Raw genomic sequence first — 17,451 nt, forward strand, 5'->3', positions numbered from 1 at the left:
CTGAGTTGCTTTTACTGGCCAAATTTACAGAGCTGGAACAGCTAAACACAAAAGTTGCAACATGTTGAGCAGGTTGGATCACTGCAGACGTGGGGCAGAGATATAATATTTACACAGCCTTGCTGGCCAGAGATTGAACTGAGAATTTGGGTCAAGCTGAGAAGAGTTTCCCCTCTTAACAGCAACACCTCTTTCTTTCCCTCTCCCCAGAACAGTTGCTGATCCATTCTCTTCTGCCATCTTCCTTTCAGCTCTCAAAGGATCTGTTTACCTCTACTTAGACTTTCAGAAAGAAAGATGCTGTGACCTGTGCCCTAGCAGCCTGAGGGCAGCCTGTCTGCATCCCATCACTTATGTTCTATGTCCCAAACTCAGTTTCAGGAATAATCTCCACCTCCCACCCACAAAGCATACAGCTGCAAGTGTGTCTGCCAGGCAAGTGCTACAGACAGCTACTCAGAGAAGGAGCTCAAGCTCCCGGGCTATTAACAGGGTTTCAGGACACGTTCCCTAACTCGCTTGTGTCTCACTCTACCCTGAGGAGTGCTTCTAGGAAATCACATCTTTTTAGATACCACCTGAGATGGATGAGCTTCAACAGCCATAAGAGAAGCAGGGCAGCTGAACAATGCAAACAAGACTTGACCCTTGAGGAGGGTCAACGCCTCCCATAACTTGGAAGGGGACAGTCAGCAGTACCCTGGATTCACACAGTCCTTGGCGAGAGCAGAGGGCCCCCCTACAGGATCAAGCCAAACTTCTCCCACTTCCTCATCACACTTTTTCATCCACTGCAAAAGTGCTCACCACTGACTGTTTGGGGGCACAGCAGAGTGGCTCTAGAAGGAAAAAACCCAAACCAAACCACCACTTTGTAGGAGCTGCCTCGCCTGCAAGGCACCTGTGAGAAACTGAGGTCGGAAAGGGTCCTGCACCCAGCACCTTTTCTGTGAACCTGAAGTACCTGTGCGGTGCCACACAGCATCTGGCAGCAGGACATGCACGGCCAGGGGAAGTCACAGGAGCAGGATGTGCTCCTCTGCTATACTCCATTCTGAGTGAGGGCAGGTGTCTTGTCAGAGAGAGAGGGAAGAGAGGAAGAGCATCACCCGACTGTCAACTTAGACACTGAGCTTCAGGTTGTGCTTCTAACAAGAAGAGAGAGCAGCCACATTCACAGTTCCTCCACAGACCTGAGACCAATGTCTTCACCTGACCAGAGCCCTCGTGTGCCATCCCCTAAAGTCAAGCCCAGAAAAGCAGCGCATCTGCTCGGGCTGGAAGCATGCTCCCTGGCACACAGGGGATGCTGGGGCTGGCCATGGTGGGAAATGAGCAAAAAAGCTTTCACTGGACTAAGGGCAGAGTTCTTTCATTTTATACAACACTGATCACTCAGTGATCAGAGCATTTCTGTACTCCACTCTTGATTTAAGAACGTATGGAAGTGAGGGGAAGTCCTCCCATGAACACCTGCCTTTAACGGTGTCCCCCTCTCCAGTAAGATTCCTGATGAGTTTCTAGCAAGAGTAGTAGACACTGTAATAGTTTGCTATGTTTATTTAATTTGCAAAGCAGCAGAAAACCAATGCACAGGGATTTTTGCAGGCACTAGAACAGCAGAATGTTTTTCAGGGCTGGCTTCTTTGACATGTAACACAGGGACAGATCACACTGAGTTTGAGCTAGAAATGAAAGCCTATGCAGAAGAGCAGGAGCCTGGCAAACCTGTGCTGATGCCTGCCTCTCAGAGCTCTGATACTCTGCAAGCTAGCGAGGAACTGCACAGAGCTTGTACGGATGGGGTTTCATTGTGCCCCCAAGGACCGCCTCTGTGTTGACTTCCTTAACTCCTTCTGGTGGAGTGAACTTGAACGTCTGCAATAAGTTGCAGAAGATGATGAAAAGCTCCATCTTTGCCAGCACCTCTCCCAGACACACCCGCTGGCCTGCAGTGGGAGAAGGAAAAGAGCAGTCAGTCCCCACAGAGCTCTGCAACCAGCACCTGCATCTCAGCTTCTCAAAAGAGTGCAGCTCAGCCTCATCAAGGAACGAAAGGCTCTGCTCAATGTGACATTTTCCTCTCCAATCCAACTAATCAAACAGCTGAGATGTCTGCAATAGAAAAAGATACCAGAGGTGCTTCTCAGAGTGTCATGCTTTACTTCCTCACCTGTAGGACTCCCCAGTTCTGTGACCTGAGTTTCAGTCTCTTGATTTCAAATGAGAATGACAAGAAGGCATTTTTAGGGTCCCTCACAGATTCCACTTAGTACAGGCATATATTCCTCACTAACAGCAACAGAGAAGACATTTTACATCTGACCAAACATTTTCCTGTATAATGCTTTCAATTTCCCTGAAAACTGGAAGAAAAAAAAACAAAAAACACACACACACAAAAAAAAAAAACCCACAACCACTTTTCTCAATTTATCAATTAACTGTGTCCAGGATATAATTTCCAGTCAGGCAAAGACCATGGCAGACCTTGAAATGCAGTGGTTAGGCCATTCAACTTGGATGTGAAGAACCAATGTTCAAATTTCTCTTCTGCCCAGTTTAGGCCAGGAAACTCAGTCTGACTCTTCTAAATGTCAGCTGGAAGCTCTGACAACCATGCTACTCCATCCTGGCACCATCTCCAAGAGAAGATTTGTTCAACCTTCTGAAAACTCACACACTGAGGGAAAGAGTGACCCTAGAAGCTCCCCGGGAAAGACACAGCCACTGCTGCACCAATGAGTATTAAATTATTCACACCAAATAAATCAGGTCCAGCAGAGCAGCCTGCCACAGAACAGCCACTGCAATAGCATTGTGTGGCATATGCAGAGGATGGCAGAGGACAACGCTCTAAGGACCCAAATCCCCTAATTATTGACAATTCTAGAGCCTTACTCCTTTTACTTCCTCTCCACCAGAAGATCTGCATATATACAATTACCAGACAGCTAATTTTGGTAGGCAAACATTTTTCTCAGCTGGGAAAACCACAAGCTCCTATAGTTTGGGATTAGTCTTTGGCCTTCTCTGCAGTAGAAATATACAGCTTCATGTTCACAACCTAACCCACTCAAATGGGTTCAGTTATCAGTGCACCTACCTACTGAGAAGGGTAAGAAGGCTTCTCGGATCACAAAATTTCCATCCTCATCCAAGAAATGACCAGGGTTGAACTGGTGAGGGGTCTCCCAGTATTCAGGGTCAAAAAGAGTTGAATCTAAGTTTGCCATAATAAGGGTGCCCTGAAAGGAAGATGCATTGGCTCAGTTCTGTCTCACACATCAAGAAGAAAAGGACAGGGATTCCAGCTATAATTCAGCAGCAGAAGTGAAAGGTTGTTTTATTAGGAAAAAGAATTTAAATCATACTGCTCTGAGGGCTTTCTGTCTTTAAAAAAAAAAGCTGGATGTTAGGAGGAAGGTCTTCACAGAGAGTGATTTGCCATTGGAATGGGCTGCCCAGGGAGGTAGTGGAGTCACCATGCCTGGAGGTGTTCAAGAAAAGCCTGGATGAGGCATTTAGTGACATGGTCTAGATGACCGGATAGGGCTGGGTGCTAGGTTAGACTGGATGACCTTGGAGGTCTCTTCCAACCTGCTTGATTCTATGATAATAATAAAAAAAAGAAACATCAGTATTTCAAGCTCAGGAGTTTCCCTGCCGTATTCCTTCACCCCTTAGCAACTTATCTGGAATCTAGCAGAGATTTTCCCACTTCTGACAAGCTTTGACAGTTTCTGACAGGGGAAGAACAAAGCACTCTGAAAACAAAATAGTGCATTTCAAATTATCTTCCTCAAGGTGAAGGAGGGAAAGGTGTGTGTGACAACCACTAGGGAACAGGGGTGTGCAGCAAGATGCCTCCCTGTGTCCCTCTGATGAGGTTAAGTTTGAAAAGGCTGGACACCTTAAAAGCACCTAGCAGGAGCTTTTTATTTGAGATGAGGTGGCAGTTCAGAAGCTGTGGGGAAGCATCCTCATTAGATTTTAAATGTGATACCATCTTGGTGATAATCAGAAGCTCAGTGAAGGTGAGTGGACATTTGGTATTGTCTCAGACATCACCAATGGAGAAAACATTCCATCTCCTGTTTGTCCACTTGGCACAAAACATCCCAGGATTATTAAGAGTGTGCTGCACCTTCTCTATTGATAACACTGTATGCTCCTGATAAGTTTCTTCTGAGGTCTTTTGAAAGTATAAGAGCCCAAAAGCTTATAAAGCATTTAAAAAACACAGGTTCTTGGACTGTAAGAGTCTGTAGCACTCTCACAGTGAGCGGACCTGTGCTCTGGAAAGCATTTACATAAAATCATAGAATCGACCAGGTTGGAAGAGACCTCCAAGCTCGTCCAGTCCAACCTAGCACCCAGCCCTAGCCAGTCAACTAGAAGCACTTAGTGCTTCATCCAGTCATTTTTTGAACACTTCCAGGGATGGTGGATGGTGACTCCACCACCTCCCTGGGCAGCCCATTCCAATGCCAATCACTCTCTCTGTGAAGAACTTCCTCCTAACATCCAGCCTAGACCTCCCCCAGTGCAACTTGAGACTGTGTCCCCTTGTTCTGTTGCTGGTTGCCTGGAAAAAGAGATCAAACCCCACCTGGCTACCTGAGGCCTCCCTTCAGGTAGTTCTAGACAACAATGAAGCCACCCCTGAGCCTCCTCTTCTCCAGGCTAAGTGCCCCCAGCTCCTGGGCTGTGTTCCAGGCTTCTCACCAGCTTCATCACCCTTCTCTGGACACGTCTCTCAACATCTCTTCTGATGTGTGTGAGAAGTGAGTGTCTTATCTATATTTTACCCTCTATGAAACAAAGCCATGGGCCAGGGGGCACCGGAGGGTAAAGCTGCTGTGTCACCATCACTCATTTGACCTAAACTGGAGTGAAATGTGAAACATGACTGCAAGGAGCCTAATGCATGGCCAAAGAATAGAAAGAATCTTAACCTTTGGAAGCTGATACCCCAAAAAAGTTGTGTCCTTCAGCACTTGTCTGGGAATTGTGATCAAGATGATGCTGCTGAAGCGCATGATCTCGTGAAGCACAGCGTTTGTGTAAGGCAGTTTCTTCCGGTCCTCGTAGCAGATGAGATGGGAGGGACTCAGAACAGCATCTAGCTCTTTCTGGACTTTTTCTGCACACACAAAAAGTCCATCACAGATACAAAAAACACACTGTTTTCATGAAACAAAGCTTTCCTTTCCTTCTCAGGTTATAGTTGTCATAGGAAAAATACAGTATGTAAATAACTTCTGCTTATCATATCTTAAATGAAAATGCTTTTACACAACCACCTAGTTATGGTTTCACTACATTCTACTATGGCCTACTTTATAGATTCTATGTTCAGTTCATCTTTCCACAAGCCCAACAGGTTTACTGAGCTCATTGTTAAAGGAAGGGCAGTTAACTGTGGACAAAGCAATAACTTCTTAAGAGATCAACTGAGTTACTCAAGCTATTATTTTTGCTTTAGGTAAACACAGGCTTACAGCACATTAATCAGAGTGATGCGAGGAAGCCATTCTGTTAAGCTGATACATTTATGTAATGCTGAGAACTGGAGCAGGATAATATGACAAAAACTGCCAGAGGGTGATTTGCCATTGGAATGGGCTGCCCAGGGAAGTGGTGGAGTCACCATCCCTGGAGGTGTTCAAGAAAAGCCTGGATGAGGCACTTAGAGCCTAGGGCTGGGTGCTAGGTTGGACTGGATGATCTTGGAGGTCTCTTCCAACCTGCTTGATTCTATGATCAACTGCTCATCTTTTTGGCTGCTATCTAGGCTTCAGTAAGGACAGTGGGTTATACAGTCCCCAGGTTCAGGGGCAGATTTCATGCTTGAAAACCAGGTTAGTAACCTAAGAGGTTTTGTTTGCTTTGTGTGCCACTAGAATTGGAAAGGTATCTGTGTGCAGGGTATTCTGTCCTTCCATGGTTCTAGCACCAAACCAAAAGCACAAAAAGAAGGGTGTCTAGCTCTAAACTTGAGAGCTGAAAGCATGTACTTGGCTTAACCATTCATCACCTCCTAAAGGCCTGTTTCAAATAATTCTGAAACCAGTGTACAAATATGGCTTTATCTAGAATTTTCCAGTCGTCTTTTTGTCTGCTCAGTGTTGTCCTCATCTCTGCTTAGCATTCTCATAGGTTACAACAGATACACCTATTATACAGAAATCCAACTGGTGCCTCAGTTAATGAGTGCAAACAAAACATTCTTATTATACATTCTGGAGCCCAGAAGAGCATCATTGTTCCCTAATCATAGAATCAACCAGGCTGGAAGAGACCTCCAAGATCATCCAGTCCAACCTATCCCCCAGCCCTAGACAGTCAACTAGACCATGGCACTAAGTGCCTCATCCAGACTTTTCTTGAACACCTCCAGGGATGGTGCCTCCACCATCTCCCCAGGCAGCCCATTCCAATGGGAAATCACTCTCTCTGTGAAGAACTTCCTCCTAATATCCAAGCTCATATTCCACTCTGAGTGTTTTCAGTTGGACTGTATCTTCCACTACATGCTTACAGTACTGAAATAGACAAAAATCCACTAGACAAAACACAGCACCAGAAGCTGAATAACACTGATTTGGGTTGTTTTTTTTTACTACACTGGCTTCTTAAAAGCAATGCTCAAAACCATGCTCTTAAAAAGAAAAAGCTTGATCCTCAAAAAAATCTTGATCTTAGAATCACAGAATCAAGCAAGTTGGAAGAGACCTCCAAGATTATCCAGTCCAACCTAGCAGCCATTCCTGTCCAGTCATCTAGACCACGTCACTAAGTGCCTCATCCAGTCTTTTCTTGAACAGCTCCAGGGATGGTGACTCCACCACCTCCCTGGGCAGAGATTTTAACAGACAGTTGTTCTACTTCAAACATTCCTGGGTCCATTGTTTACAGCTCACCTTGGATGTCAGGATAAGCCATCATATAGAGCAGAGCCCAGCGCAGAGTGGTGGCAGTGGTCTCTGTGCCACCCAGGAACAGGTCAAAAACACACTGCACCATGTTGTCCTCATCATATGCAGAATTTGGGATATTTTTAGCCTGCAGGAGTCAATGAGAAAGGTAAAATGAGGTGTATATGTGTAACAGCACTGAGACAGAGAGCAATCACTGGAGCTACACAAACAGTATTTCTAGGGGACAGAGAAAATACAGGAAACCACAGATTTATACAACAGTATTCCCCAGATAAGTGTACAGATACTGTTAAATTACAGGTGCTGTTGAAACTGTCAGGTGTCTGAGATCCTGTTATGCTGCCTTCCAAAATGACTTCTCGTCTTGCTGCAAACTTCCACACCAGAATGAGTAAAAAAAAAAAACAGTTTTATTCCACCCTTGTCACTTTGTGCAGATTTGCTGATGGCAGCTATCACTTAAAGAATGTAACAACCTTTTAAACAGTTTATGCTTTCCTTCAGAGCAAAGACTGCCATCATTTTAAGATTATGATGACAACCATACAGTACTAAGCACACAAAAGCTTGGTAAAGAGCAGAAAGATAATAAATGCAAATATTAAACCACAAAGAATCAGAATTAGCCACCCAAATATCTGCATCTCTTCAAACTCTTCCCTACCACCCACTGCCCAGCCTGCACTAGAGATCCCACAGCACAACAAGAAAAAAATGTGTTTTACACTTCTAAACCAAATTATTAAAATCATTATTGAAACTTCATATTTGAAGTTGACAGCAGAGTGTTTAAAGGCTTTCTGTAGAGCTCTGTCATTCGCTCTGTGATGTACAGACAACAGTAGGAAAGGCACAGGGAATCCTTTGTGATAGGATTTGTGTCACAAACAGCATACATGACTCACTTTCTCTATCTGATCCAGGTAAAGGTCAATGAAATCTGGTTCATCTGTTTTGCCCTTTTCCCTGTGGATTTTGATCTCCTGCCTTACAAAAGACCGAAGAAACTCGCAAGAATACGATGCCTTGTGTTGAGGTCCAGGGAGGTACTCTACAACATCTTGGAGAACTTCACATATCTGTGGAGCAAGTATTTGATACGTGAATGATACAGATGTAAGTTAGATAGCATGAGCAAGGCTATTATAGAGATACAGAGGGGGCATTTTTGGTGCTAATTTGATTAATCTATGCCTCTAGGAAAAATACTGTGGCATTGAAGCAAAGTGTTGAGTACCTGAACAAACTTTAAAACCACAAAGTAAAGGCAAAGCAGTTTCCACCCTGGATTCTTTATTATCTACTTGTATTTGCCCTATTAATTCACCAACAAAAGAATCAGCTTTCCTATATAGATTTAACATGCATTAATGTTAACAAATTTAATGTCAATAAACGTTTATATATATTACCTTAGCACACAGAAAAGTATCATTCTCTTCTGTTCTAATGCAAAGAGTATCATGCTTTGACCTCAACAAGGCTCACTAGCATCTCAAGCTCAGCATCTCAAGGTTCAGCATCTCAAGCTGAGAAACTCTACTAAAGATTAGTAACATGGAATCATAGAATCAAGCAGGTTGGAACAGACCTCCAAGATCATCCAGTCCAACCTAGCACCCAGACCTGTCCAACCAACTAGACCACGGCACGAAGTGCCTCATCCAGGCTTTTCTTGAACACCTCCAGGGACAGTGCCTCCACCACCTCCCTGGGCAGCCCATTCCAATGCCAATCACTCTCTCTGTGAAGAACTTCCTCCTAACATCCAGCCTAGACCTCCTTCGGCACAACTTGAGACTGTGTCCCCTTGTTCTGTTGCTGGTTGTCTAGGAGAAGAGATCAACCCCCCACCTGGCTACAGCCTCCCTTCAGGTGGTTGTAGACAGCAATAGACTAATCAAACCCAAAGCACTGCAGCACTCACACTCAGAGTCAGAATTTTAAATGAGCATTCAATGTATATCAAGTAATGCAATATCCATAATAACAACTACAACTACAGAATTTTATTGCATAATAGTGAAAAGATAGCATGCTCTGAAAACTAATTTGCATATTAAATATGTCATTTTCTTACATAGTAATAGTGGGTGTTTAGAAAAGCCAACATGCAACTGGATGCTTCAACCAATTGTTGGAAGGTTTCATCCTCTGAGGAGAACCGATGTCCAAACACCACGGCACAGATGACATTAGCGACAGCATGAACAATGGGGAAGGAAGGGTCGACAGCTCTGCCTACAGACAGAGAGAAGCATTTAGCTCCAAAGCACTTCCTTGACTTCCTTTGCTAGCTTGGAAGTAAGATCACAACATTATTTTTTTAAGAGGTGTTCTCTATCAGACATTCTGTATGTTATTTAGACTGTTAGACAAAACTGTCCAAAATTCATTGGCAAATGTAACAACAGACAAACCCCATTCAAAATGAGAAGGAAGAGGCCTCAAGTTCCAGCTTCCAGCCTTGGGGTTCTGTTTGCTTTAAAACGAAAGAATTAAAAACCTTGACCTTGGTGTTGGGATAGAATAGAATAGAATCACAGAATAGAATCAACCAGGTTGGAAGAGACCTCCAAGATCATCCAGTCCAACCTAGCACCCAGCCCTAGCCAGTCAACCAGACCATGGCACTAAGTGCCTTATCCAGTCTTTTCTTGAACACCTCCAGGGACGGTGCCTCCACCACCTCCCTGGGCAGCCCATTCCAATGCCAATCACTCTCTCTGTGAAGAACTTCCTCCTAACATCCAGCCCATACCTACCCCGGCACAACTTGAGACTGTGTCCCCTTGTTCTATTGCTGGTTGCCTGGGAGAAGAGGCCACCCCCCACCTGGCTACAATGTCCCTTCAGGTAGTTGTAGACAGTAATAAGATCAGCCCTGAGCCTCCTCTTCTCCAGGCTAAACAACCCCAGCTCCCTCAGCCTCTCCTCATAGGGTTTGTGTTCCAGGCCCTTCACCAGCTTTGTTGCCCTTCTCTGGATCAAAAAACACATTGCTGGAGTCCACTCTAGAGCTTTGATTGCACTTTAAATCCAAACTGTGCTCCAAAGTCCTTATTTTCTGGAGCAGAAATAGTTAGTGTTTACCTTTAGAGTAATGTAGACCATGTAAAAAGCCCAAATGCAGTTCCCATTCCTCTCATCTAGGACATACCTTCTTTGCTCCTGAAGAACTCAACCAAAAAACAGGCCTCTGTTTGTATCCCACGTTCTATTCCTTTATTCCCCATTCCCAGTTTTCGGAGAGCTCCAGTTCCAAAATGTCTTTGATGTTTCCAGACAAGACCACTTGAGGCCAGGAGACCTGCAGCCATCATGAATCAATTTCGTGTCATGTTAATGTTCATACAATAACAAAGAGCATGCACACTAAGAGTCACCTTCCCATCATGCTGCCACTCATGAAGAGGGCAGCCACATCAGAGCAGCCTTCTTTTAATTGTTTTTGTTAAAGACAGAGAAAACATCTCAACTAATACATTCCCACCCCTGCATTATGCAGACTCAAATCTCAGGACTGACACACATCTGCCTTCCAGATCTATTCCTGTTCTTTTTGAAGCATCCAAAAGCAGTGGTCAATGCTCAAAACTCTGCCATTAATGCAATTAATCCTTACTTGTAAGCTGTGCTTGCCAACATACCCACATGGACATGGTGTTTTTGCAGGAGGGGCAATGACAGCTTTCCCCAACAAACTAAGTTCAAGTTCCTACCATCTGGAAATACAGTGGTGTCTCTCACCCAGCTGCTCACAGCCAACAGTGCAGCTCACTGTGGAGGTCAGAGCATTACCTATGCTTGTGCTGATTAACTTAACACAGACTTTTTGCAGATCAACACATCTCCCTCTTGGTAGGACTTGGGAGACAAAAAGAAAAATAAGAAGGAAAAAAAAAAAGGAAAAGCAGAAAACAAAACCTCTTTGATGACTACACTCAATAAATGGTTCTGAGCTACAGAGTCTCTGTAGCTCAGGGGATCCTGCTTTTACCAGGCTCTTTGCACCAAAGAATGAGCTCTTGTTCTATTCCAGATCCTTTCTAGAAAGACAATGAAGCCAAGGCAAGAAGCACTTAGCAAGAAGCAGAGCATCTACAAATGGCTTCCTAGAATCAGAGGTCTTGCTGCAGGACAGGCTGCAGTGCTCTGAGCCTGTGTTCTAGAAAATAGAAGAGCATAAACCATTCGCTACACTTCCCTTTACCAGTCTAGCCTATACTTCCCCTTGGAAAGCCAGCTTGGTCCCAGTCTGGAATAGCTCTCCCCTACTCCTTTTGTTATCATGGGACCCTGGGCTAGCAGAAAAGGAGGCAGCCCAACAGACAGGTGTTCATGTTGCAGAGAGTTGCCAACTTGCAGCTGTGCTGCGGTTGTTAAAGCCATCCCTGCTACAGATTGCTAGTATAGCACTAGCAACTTGTCATAGCCCAGCTAGCTAACTCCAGATCACCCAGACAAAAGGTGGCAATAGAGACCCTTCAAAATGGACTGAAATGGCCCCAGACTTAAACATCACTATTCTTTACACATGCTTTTCTCTACTTACATTAGCTAGCATTATAAATGAAATCTTTCCAGATTGTAGTCCACATGCAACAAAGCCTGACTGAGGATAAGAGCATCTTTATGCTCTGGTTAAGAGGTGGAAACATGTTCAATCATTTCTGCTTTAAACACAGCACCTTCTTTATATTCCATCCACCATAATTCAGCAGTGTCTAATGTAAATGGTGGTACAAGAAGCTCTAAACAAAGATGTGTTGCATATACAATCTGATCAGTACATTGACAAATCCAGGGATGTTTCTGTCTTTGGCGTTCTCAAAAGGCTAGACCTTGTTCAACAGGTTTGCTTTTCCTACAGAAGGCTCTGCTATAAGCAAACAACTAGGAGCATAAAGAGAAGGCAGAGAAGTCTGCAATCTCCAGATTATTCCAAATCAGGACACACACTTCAATAACAGTACAAATGAACAAGTAAGACCTGGGTACAAATATTGGTCTTCTGATGAGATTCCGAAACACATGTGACAGTGGGACTTATAATGCTGTAGAAATACATTATTCACCCTAATCAGACAGAAAGGGTGAAGTGGTAACTTAGGATTAAATTCTTCCTAAGGTATGAACATCTTACCCTTTCCATTTGTCACTCTTTTGAAGACAAAGGACTCTAGTTTCCCAGTAATATCCTCTGAGTTGGTGGCGAGACCATTCTTCACGGCTTGGAACCCGTACAGCACCACTACAGGTGTGTGACCCAGCCACAGGGTACAGATGTTGCCATAGATTTTTGCCAGCTGTAGGTTAGATCAATGCCAAAAAAACCCAAACAAATCACTATTGGAGAAGTATCAATCAAAATGCACACATGATGTGAGGCTCTCTTCCAACATGATGTTACTTGAGCGGGGTTAGGAAGTGAAAAGAGACTAATTTTGTTTTGCAGTGAGTTCTTACCACAGTAAGGTTCTGGGTGCTCTCTGGGAGCCCACTATTCCCAGCATGGTGAATGCTAAAAGAATGGATGCTCTTCCTCTTTTTAATACTTGCCTTATGCTGCCTTTGCAGTATTAACAGCTAGGAAATGCCCCTGACCAAGTGCTTACAGGTCCATCTTTGATCTCACACAAAACTTCACCCACCTGCCTGTTCTTGATTACATTTTTCAACTCTCCATTTCACTTCCTCAGCCAACAGCTAGAACTTCTTTAAATTACATGTTCTGGGTGTAACTCCTCTTCTAGTAGTGCAGATTTCAAGTTTCAATGGTAGGACCTCTTCCTCTCTTATACAGAACTAATTTCCACTGGCATAGAACCATAGAATCAACCAAGTTGGAAGAGACCTCCAAGATCATCCAGTCCAACCTAGCACCCAGACCTGTCCAATCAACCAGACCAAGGCACTAAGTGCCTCAACCAGGCTTTTCTTGAACACCTCCAGGGATGGTGACTCCACCACCTCCCTGGGCAGCCCATTCCAATGGCAAATGACTCTCTCTGTGAAGAACTTCCTCCCAATATCAAGCCTAGACCTCCCCTGGCACAACTTGAGACTTTGTCCCCTTGTTCTGTTGCTGGTTTTCTCAGAGAAGAGACCAACTCCCACATAGATCCCACTTCAGCTTGACCAGTGATGGGAACTGGTCTCAGACAACCCTCGGGGTGGTCAGCAAGCACAAAGCCTTTGACTCCAGATTCTATGATAAAGAAACAGTAGAGCACTGACCTTTCCCAGTGATGAATGTGTACCCACTAGCAAACCTTAATATCAAGGTATTTTAAGTTTCTTTTCCCCAAAGCAACATTATTCAGCTGCAGCCAGGTATCCTCTGACATGTAGCTTGTATTTAGCACCCAAGGAAAGGTTTCAACTTGAAAAATACATCAACACATTAGGTTCTTTCCTGAAGTTCTGGCTTAGTGGAAGAAGAAGAGCACTGAAAGAGACTTTATTAACATGTTTAGCATGGATCTATATATTGCCACCAAGTCCTTCCTTTCACCATCATTTACATCCTTAGCTTATCTGCAAGAGGCAATTCCCAGACTGGTCTTCAGAAAAACAACAGATCTAAGGTTTTTGCTGCATATGGGATGCAATCTCATTTCCATCCCATTACAGCAGGAGACATACTAGTGTGCTTTTCACACCTCCTGAATTCAAAACACCTAGTTTCAGGAGATTTTCCATACATGACTGTGATGGGAAATCTGAGATATGTTTTTTTTCTTTCAAGGTAAAAAACTTCCCTTAAAAAATGAAATCTTTTTTGAGGCAAAATTCTTGTCCTCAGTTCTGCTTAGCTTGCACACATAGTAGCTTTCCTGTGAGACAGACTCTCTGCAAATTTTACTTCATGTTTTCAGGGACTTACTTAACTTCCACAATTCACCTTCCCTCAGGATTAAATTTTCCCTGCTACCACATTAGCTTATCAACAGCCTTCACTAGCCTGTTACAGCTTGTGCCTCAGTAGCTCTTTCAGTTCACAGCTGCAAATGCATACCTTTTTCAGACTCCCACGATCAGCTCTAAAATTTATCTGCCACAGGCCTCCGATGATGGGAAACGGAGTTGGTCCAGGAGGAAATCCACGACTTCTCCATTGCAAGTTCAGGAACTGCACACTGAAAAGAAACAAACCCAAGGAAATGAGAACTACACTTAGCATCATTTCACACCTCCAAAACTACTCTGAGAAAATTGCTATGAATCTGTCAGCTGAAGTGAACCTGTACTGTTCTTCTTGACTCTCCCCTAGCACATTTAAACTTTCTGCTTTCTGCTCCTGCCTTCTATCCTACCACACTTCCTGATCCCAGAAAATAATTAGTGACCCCACTCTTGAGGGTATTTAATGCATCACTATGCTGCAATATGCTAATAGCTACCATTGTTTTAAGAACATCTAGTAGAGGCTAGAAGGCAGGCAGCTCATTCAGAAATACCCCTTTGAGTAATCACTTTGATGGTGCATGGCACTCAAAGCGTTGGCTACATGCAAGCCAAGAGCTCAGACACAAAGCTGCAACTGTCATTTGTGCACTACATACACAGACAAAACTCATTAGGCAGCATTATCAGCCAGAGGCAAAAGGAAGCCTTGTATAAGAGTGGCTGCAAATGCAGATTTGGAAATGAGGAGCAAGGTAATCCGAGTTTCATTAGTAAACAATAGAGGTGAAGTGCAAAAGGCACAGTGAAGAATCAAGTGTACCTACAACTACTGACAAAAAGCATAGCAGATCTCCTATGCAAAACAACATCTCCTCTCAGGGGACGTCACTGAGCTTACATTGGAAAGATTCTGGAGATTCTGGTGGAATCAGAACTTCTTTCCACTCACCAAAGGCCTGGCTGCACCCCTGATCTGTGCTTTTTTGAGCTCCTCAGGTCTATACAGCAGAGGAGCCAGCTTGCAAGCACAGTGCGCCTGGAAGAAGCCAGCCAAGTGCCTCACATAGTTCCCTACACTGCAAAGGATGCTTGGTGAAGGAGATCAAGAAGGGTTACTTCAGACCCACCATGGCTGGGTCATGGGATCATGTCCATGATGGTCCTAGCCTGAAGGTTGGACTTAATGATCTTGGAGGTGTTTTCCAAATGAAACAATTCAATAATTCTATGATAATAGAGCTCAGAGAATCTTCTTTTCCAGTGAAGGAAACACAGAGGACAGGGAAAGAACAGAACAGAAACAGCCATAGCTGCCATCAACATCTTGGCTCTCATTAGTCGGTCTTAACCCTCCTTTGAAGAGTGAATGCCAGGGTTGATTAGGCTCAAAGAGATAATACAAGTTCCAAAGAGTCAGAAGCAAGCTAAGACCAGATTTAGGAACAGAATATGAAGCTCCCAGGTTTCATTCCAGTACTTGATGCAGCCTTAACAGCTTATCAATCTTCAGGTGTTCAAGGAGGTGTTCAAGAAAAGCCTGGATGAGGCACTTAGAGCCATGGTCTAGTTGACTGGATAGGGCTGGGGGATAGGTTGGATTGGATGATCTTGGAGGTGTCTTCCAACCTGCTTGATTCTATGATTCTAAGGTCTCAACAACACAGATGACAGTAGGGGGCAAAAACCTATCTCGCTTATTCATAACACCTGAAGGGGCATTGTAGCCAGGTGGGGGGTGGCCTCTTCTCCCAGGCAACCAGCAATAGAACAAGGGGACACAGTCTCAAGTTGTGCCAGGGTAGGTATAGGCTGGATGTTAAGAAGAAGTTCTTCACAGAGAGAGTGATTTCCCATTGGAATGGGCTGCCCAGGGAGGTGGTGGAGGCACCGTTCCTGGGGGTCTTCAAGAAAAGCCTGGATGAGGCACTTAGTGCCATGGTCTAGTTGACTGGCTAGGGCTGGGTGCTAGGTTGGCCTGGATGATCTTGGAGGTCTCTTCCAACCTGGTTGATTCTATGATTCTCTTTTCCCAAACTGAATAGAAACACAGAATAGGGAACTCCTTTGCTCACATTTCCCAGTCTCATGGTCACACTAGATCTGTGTTCTAAGCAACATTTTCCCTCTCTCAGGGCTTGTCTGGACATACTGTGTTTATTTAATTCTCTCCCCACAGAGGAATTCTAACACCACCAACCAATCAACAGCTCCTGTTATGAAGCTTTTGAAAGACCAGAGGGTGCAAGGGAAGAAGGAAGAGCTAAGCTGAAAAATGACAAATTAGTGTCTCCACTGAAAAAAACCAGAATCATAGAATCACAGAATTTCTTAGATTGGAAAAGACCTTCAAGATCATTGAGTCCAACCCATCTGCTCAGCAATTTCTGCTCTGTTTAGCTTGACACCAAGCCAATCAGCAAGCAAACACCACCGAGGCAAGCAATATATGCACAGTATGCAACCAGCCACTGTTTTCTAGTACACACTGAGCCTGTTCCTGCAGCAGGAAAAATCCAAGCCCTGGTACTTATGGAATAACAGATGACACACATCTCAGGCAGAGCTGTAATCAGGAACTCTTTCCACGGCCAGTACACCACATTGATCATTTGTTTACTTCACATCTCTCTGAAGATGTTGCTCTTTCCCTGTCCTCTGCAACTGCTGCATTTTCTTCCCACTCCTATGGCCTGAAACCTCCATTACAAAAAGCAGATTTCCTCCTCTGTTCGGAACAACTAAACTTAACATCTGTCATCTTGACTGGTGAGCTCTCGTAATAGAATTTGTGTCACAGGACAGCAAGCAAGATTTATGTGAAGAGCTACTGCTTGCATACACTGACAATATTAACATCAGGAATACTGAATTCTGCTAAATCACTTCCCTCGCTTTTCCCGTCCTTGTGAGCTTCAGCCTAAGCTTTTCTGAAACAACTTTGCCTCACCATACTTCAGCACACCCACAGCAATCAGCAGGAGGAAAACAATTGCCCACAGTGTCCAAAAGGCCACACGCAGACTAAATCTCCTGTTGGGTGGAGCCTTATTCAGAAGGACCCAGATTTCTCTTGCACAAAGGTCTAAGAGAACAGACAGTAAGCAGGACAGGGTCACTGCAAAAGGTCACAGGGGATACGCTGCAGCACAGGCTCTCAAACACTGGAACGGGCTGTCCAGGGAGGTAATTGAATCACCAGCCCTGGAGGTGTTTAGAAGACACAGAGATGTGGTGCTAAGGGACACAATCTAGCATCTGACTTGGTAGAGTTAGGTGATGGTTGGACTCAGTAATCTTAGAGGTCTTTTCCAAACAAAATGATTCTATAGTTCTATTACCAGATAAAAATAATCTATAGAAACCAAACTGATTAGAAAACAAACTGAAATGAGTATCCAAGCCTGCAACTGTCAGACAGCTGCTCGAAGTTTAAAGGAATTCACAGGTGTTCTTGCAAAGCCCGTGGGTACCATTAAACCTTCCTATTTCGTGCTCATAACATCCATTTGGACGCAGCACCGAGACTAAGAAACAACATTCTAACTGGGGGGCGAGGGGGGGGAAGAGAGAGATCACAACTACAGATGATAAAAGA

At 44.2% G+C, this 17,451-nt stretch overlaps 1 protein-coding gene across 1 annotated transcript; it reads right to left on the minus strand.

Moving 5' to 3' along the window:
* Positions 1 to 1,770: 1,770 nt before the first annotated feature.
* On the minus strand, positions 1,771 to 14,130 carry LOC135186744 (cytochrome P450 2J6-like). The gene is made up of 9 exons (XM_064164728.1): positions 13,966 to 14,130; positions 12,091 to 12,253; positions 10,105 to 10,254; positions 9,025 to 9,185; positions 7,850 to 8,023; positions 6,927 to 7,068; positions 4,959 to 5,146; positions 3,107 to 3,248; positions 1,771 to 1,949 (listed from the first exon to the last, which is right to left on the minus strand). Exons 1-9 carry the CDS (start codon positions 14,128 to 14,130, stop codon positions 1,771 to 1,773), a joined length of 1,464 nt encoding a protein of 487 aa, XP_064020798.1.
* Between the last annotated feature and the right edge of the window lie 3,321 nt (positions 14,131 to 17,451).

This window comes from Pogoniulus pusillus, chromosome 26 (genome assembly GCF_015220805.1).
Source record: "Pogoniulus pusillus isolate bPogPus1 chromosome 26, bPogPus1.pri, whole genome shotgun sequence".
Classification (NCBI taxonomy): Eukaryota; Metazoa; Chordata; class Aves; order Piciformes; family Lybiidae; genus Pogoniulus; species Pogoniulus pusillus.

Bases quoted from the DNA above. Each gene is read 5' to 3' on its own strand.
- LOC135186744 (XM_064164728.1), bottom strand. From the start codon at position 14,130: ATGCTAAGTGTAGTTCTCATTTCCTTGGGTTTGTTTCTTTTCAGTGTG. The intron at 10,255-12,090 runs GTAAGATGTTCA...TGATGGCTGCAG, and splicing joins AAGAGTGACAAATGGAAAGG to GTCTCCTGGCCTCAAGTGGT. The intron at 3,249-4,958 runs GTTAAGATTCTT...TCTTCCTTTCAG, and splicing joins TGGGGTATCAGCTTCCAAAG to GGCACCCTTATTATGGCAAA.